The sequence below is a fragment of the Lichenostomus cassidix genome, chromosome Z (assembly GCF_008360975.1).
Source record: "Lichenostomus cassidix isolate B80296 chromosome Z, HeHo_3.0, whole genome shotgun sequence".
Classification (NCBI taxonomy): domain Eukaryota; kingdom Metazoa; phylum Chordata; class Aves; order Passeriformes; family Meliphagidae; genus Lichenostomus; species Lichenostomus cassidix.
This window is the reverse complement of record NC_139511.1, coordinates 64,217,328-64,221,748: the sequence shown is the minus strand read 5'-3', so window position 1 is coordinate 64,221,748 and position 4,421 is coordinate 64,217,328. Positions and strand designations below refer to the sequence as shown.

The following is a 4,421-nucleotide window of genomic DNA, read 5'->3' as shown; positions in this document are numbered from 1 at the left end:
AGCCAGGTGTGCGGGACGGGACGGGACGGGACGGGACGGGACGGGACGGGACGGGACGGGACGGGACGGGACGGGGCGATCCGCGGGGGCGGCGGGGGCGCGGCGGCCGCTCTCAGCACCCGGGAGAGCTCCGCGCCCACCGCGCATGCCCCGCCCCGCCGGCGCGCATAAAAGCGCGGCGCGGAGCCGAGCGGCGCCAGCCGTGCCACCAGCACAGCCGGCAGCGCGCCGTTCCCGGAGCCTGCCACCGCCTCAGCACACCCCTGCCGCTGGTCAGCGCCTGGGGAAAAAGCTCCCGCGGACCCGTCTCCCACCCTGGCATGGGATGGGCGAGCCCTGCGAGCGCAGTGCCTGCATAAAGGAAGGAGCAAACCAGGAGTCCTGGGACACGTCGCTGGGTTTGCTGAATAGGGCTCAGATGGACAACGGGAGCAACGTGTCCTTCCTGCAGTTTTTGAAGAACATCAACCTGGAGCGCGCCGACGGGATGCAGGGGGACAACTCTGATGTGGTGCGGATTGTCATCTCACTGGTGTACTCGGTGGTGTGTGCCCTGGGACTGGTGGGCAACCTGCTGGTGCTCTACCTGATGAAAAGCAAGCAAAGCTGGAGGAAATCCTCCATCAATCTCTTTGTGACCAGCCTGGCAGTGACTGACTTTCAGTTTGTGCTGACCTTGCCATTCTGGGCAGTAGAGAACGCTCTGGACTTCAACTGGCTCTTCGGCAAGGCAATGTGTAAGATCGTTTCGTATGTGACAGCAATGAATATGTATGCCAGTGTGTTCTTTCTCACTGCCATGAGTGTGGCTCGATACCGGTCTGTGGCTTCAGCCCTGAAGAATCAGCGTCGAGGAGACCCACTGGGTGGCTGCTGCACTGCCAAGTGGATTTGTGCACTCATCTGGCTGTCAGCTGTCCTGGCTTCCCTGCCCCATGCCATTTTTTCCACCACTGCCACTGTCTTTGATGATGTTCTCTGCCTTGTCAAGTTCCCAGAGGGCCGAGGCAACAGTGCCCAATTCTGGCTGGGTTTGTACCACATCCAGAAGGTGCTGCTGGGCTTCGTGGTGCCACTGGTCATCATTTGTCTCTGCTACTTGCGCCTGGTGCGCTTCATCAGTGACAAGCACGTGGGCAGCACCTGCAGCAGCTCCAGCATCAAGCGCCGCTCCAAAGTGACTCGGTCAGTGTCCATTGTGGTGCTGTCCTTCTTCTTGTGCTGGCTGCCTAACCAAGCACTTACAACATGGGGGATACTCATCAAACTCAACGTGGTGCCCTTCAGTAACGAGTACTTTGTCTCCCAAGTGTACCTCTTCCCCATCAGCGTGTGCCTGGCACACTCCAACAGCTGTCTCAATCCCATCCTCTACTGCCTCATGCGCAGGGAGTTCCGCAAGGCACTGAAGAGCCTCCTCTGGAGGATCACCTCACCTTCTCTCACCACCATGCGCCCTTTCACTGACACCACCAAGCCTGAGAAGGAGGAGCAGGCCCTGCATGCCGTGATGCCTGTCCACCCAGTCTCTGCTGCTCGCCATCGGGCAGCCGTCCAGGCAGAGGTGGCCTATTACCCTCCTGGGGTGGTGATGTACAGCAGCCGCTATGACATTCTGCCTGCCAGCTCCATGGAGCAGCACTGCTGAGATGGCAGGGAGCTCTGGGGGGTGGGACTGTGCCACATGTGGCCTGGGGATATTGAATGCCTGGTCAGGACAAGGGGAGGAGGGATGAGTAAAGGAGGACTTCTGTGTGAGAGATGCTCTTTTGTGGTTTTGTCTGCTCTTGGAGACACTTGATGGTAGCTGTTGTCTGGAAAATGCACCTTGAGCTGGGGAACAGGACTAGGAGGAGATAGTGGTGGGGTGTCTCTATGAGATGCCTTTTAGTGCTTGTACCTGTTCTGGGGAACAAGAACCCGTGAGGGTGATGGGACTCCAGCCAGGGAGGATGCAGGATTTGCACAGTGCCATGGGAAGGAGAGGGGCTGGTTGGGGTGGAGGGTGGCTGGAAGGCCTCAGCTGTGTCCCCTCAAGCTGGAGTTGACACAGCTGAGGGGGCACAGCCCTGTGTGTGTGTGTGTGTGTGTGTGTGTGTGGTAGGTACTGAGCTGAGCTGTTTCCTCATGCTGCAGGACTGTGCAAGTGGTGCAGGCCTGACTGGCCACTGCTCCCTGGGCTCTGGCAAGGGCACAGGGATCACACAGCCTCTGCTCCATTTCAAACCTGCCCTGAGGGGAACAGCCACGACAAGGGGGTACAAAGATCCTACTTGTTCAGGCTTGGTCCCTTTCCCCTCTTTTAGGGCCTTAGGAAAGAGAGGGGAGAAGGAACACTGTGGTGTCCTCCAGATCTGTGCAGGATCTGCTTTTCTAGCTATCCCCATTGCCTCAGCTGCTGCCAGAATATAGAGCAACCCAGAGAGCCAAGGAGAATCCCGAGGACAGAATTTGCAGCTTCATGGGGAGGTGTTACTTTGCCTGGGTCTGGAGGGAGGGTGTGATCCCCCTAACATTGTTTCCCAGCTTCTCTCCAGGCCACTGAGGGGAAAGGAAACCTCACAGCCCCAGACTATGAGGAGCAAGACAGCATCTCTCCCAGGGCACTGAGGTTGCAGGCTTAATTTTTACTGCACTTCAGACTGTTCATATTTCACTTCAGGAAATCAGCATAGTGGTAAATAAGAAAATAAAAAACCCGCAAGGAGAAAATAAAACAATCCTAGCCACTTCAAATCACTTGCTCTGGGATACTTCACTTAAAACTAAGCACAAAGGCTTTAGTTCTGCTGAGGGTTTGCACTGACATGTGCCAGTGTTTCAGTCAAGTTCAGTTCCTTTAGTCTGAGCAGTGCTAGGGCCTACAGTGCTTATGTAGCCTAGAAAATGTCAGGGATTGGCCTGTCCCAGCCTCTGTTCCAGAGAAATATCTGGGAAATAGTTTGAGGCTGATCTTAATTGAATTTTAGGGGGATGAAAAAGTATTTTTAAGCTGTGAAAGTTTTTATGGTAAGGCTATATATCTAGTTCTTAAAATATTTTTTTAAATTATGAGGAAAACAATTTGAAATCAAAAGATCAAAATATTTGTTTTAAAAGATCGAAAAATGCCACAGTTCTGGTTTTTAAGCTCATTAATCCCTAATATTGCACATAAGATGATTATTTAAATACAATATTCAACACTCTTTTCTATTTCCAACCCCTTTCCTTGCAGTCTTTCCAACATCTGCCTCACTCTGCTAAAAATGCATTCATGCAGAGGGTTGTCTGTCACTTCTAAGTACTGACAGAGCAAACTTGCTGTTTCTGTCCAGAGGAAACTGCAATGCCATAATGGCAATTATACTTTTCAGACTCTGCAAGGTTTACTGTACGTGTTGGTAACTCCTGTTGTAAAATTCGTGTTTGGTCTGAAAGCAGCTGCTTCTACTACCTGAAAGGAGAAGTTGTTCTCTTTTTTTTTCAAGGCAGAAAAGACTTCTCCAGCCTCAGGCACTTGCTAACAGGGAAGATATTGATTTACGAGTTGTCTGAAGAAGAAGAGCTGAAGTGAGCTGGAAGCTGATGGCTATACTTACACAGATGCAAAGACTCCGAAGATATCAGACGTATCCACAGAAGAACTTGAGCATCTAAGTACTCTATGACTGCCTCTCTAACCTCCTAAATCCTGACTTGGTTGACGGGTGAAGTCTATACGTACCTAAAGTTTTTTCTAGTAAGATTTTTTGTGCCTAGAAATCTGTTACTGAGCATGCCTAAATCTGCTTAATTCTGTAGCACTTATTTCTGTGCTTTATGGGGATATCTCTGTTGGGACTGGCCACAGTGTGTATCCTGTGAGGGAGGCAGCTCTGCATCCCCACACAGAGGGACCTGTGCCAGGCCACACTAAGTCAGGAGCGGCTGTGAACTTAACTCATTCCCCCCATCCCTTTGACTCTGTGCCTCGATATGCTGCCCCTGTCCCAGCTTCAATGTGTGTGCAGACTATGCTCCTTCCCCTTCCCTTTTGAAATGCTGAATCAGTGGGCATAGCTATCCCCCATGGCCTGAGAGATTCCCCTTTTCCACATTCCAGGGGAATGGCTGAATCTCTGGGCTACTTTGTGAATGTGTTCATATCCTCTGGCTTGAAACAGTTCCCTGTTGCGTGAGTTGCTCACTGATGCTGGATTAGGGGAAATAAAGACCTCAAACACTGCTTGGCAGCACAGTGGTTATGGTGTGAACTCCAAAGAGGAATTGCAAAGAGATTTTTTTCACTGCAAATACAGAATAGAGATTGGATCCACCAGACCTGGATTCTAGGTCTCCCCTTCCCATGAGCAGTGGTTAATTTGCTCCCAGGTCTTGGTTCAATTAAAGTGCCAGTATGCTATCAAGGAGCCTGAGGTCTTTCCAGACCTACAGGTCAA

General features: G+C 51.8%; 1 protein-coding gene across 1 annotated transcript; it reads left to right on the top strand.

Moving 5' to 3' along the window:
* Nucleotides 1-201: 201 nt before the first annotated feature.
* Nucleotides 202-2,041, top strand: RXFP3 (relaxin family peptide receptor 3). Its single transcript, XM_085042953.1, has one exon. It carries the CDS (start codon nt 326-328, stop codon nt 1,646-1,648), a length of 1,323 nt encoding a protein of 440 aa, XP_084899079.1. The 5' UTR covers nt 202-325; the 3' UTR covers nt 1,649-2,041.
* Nucleotides 2,042-4,421: the final 2,380 nt, after the last annotated feature.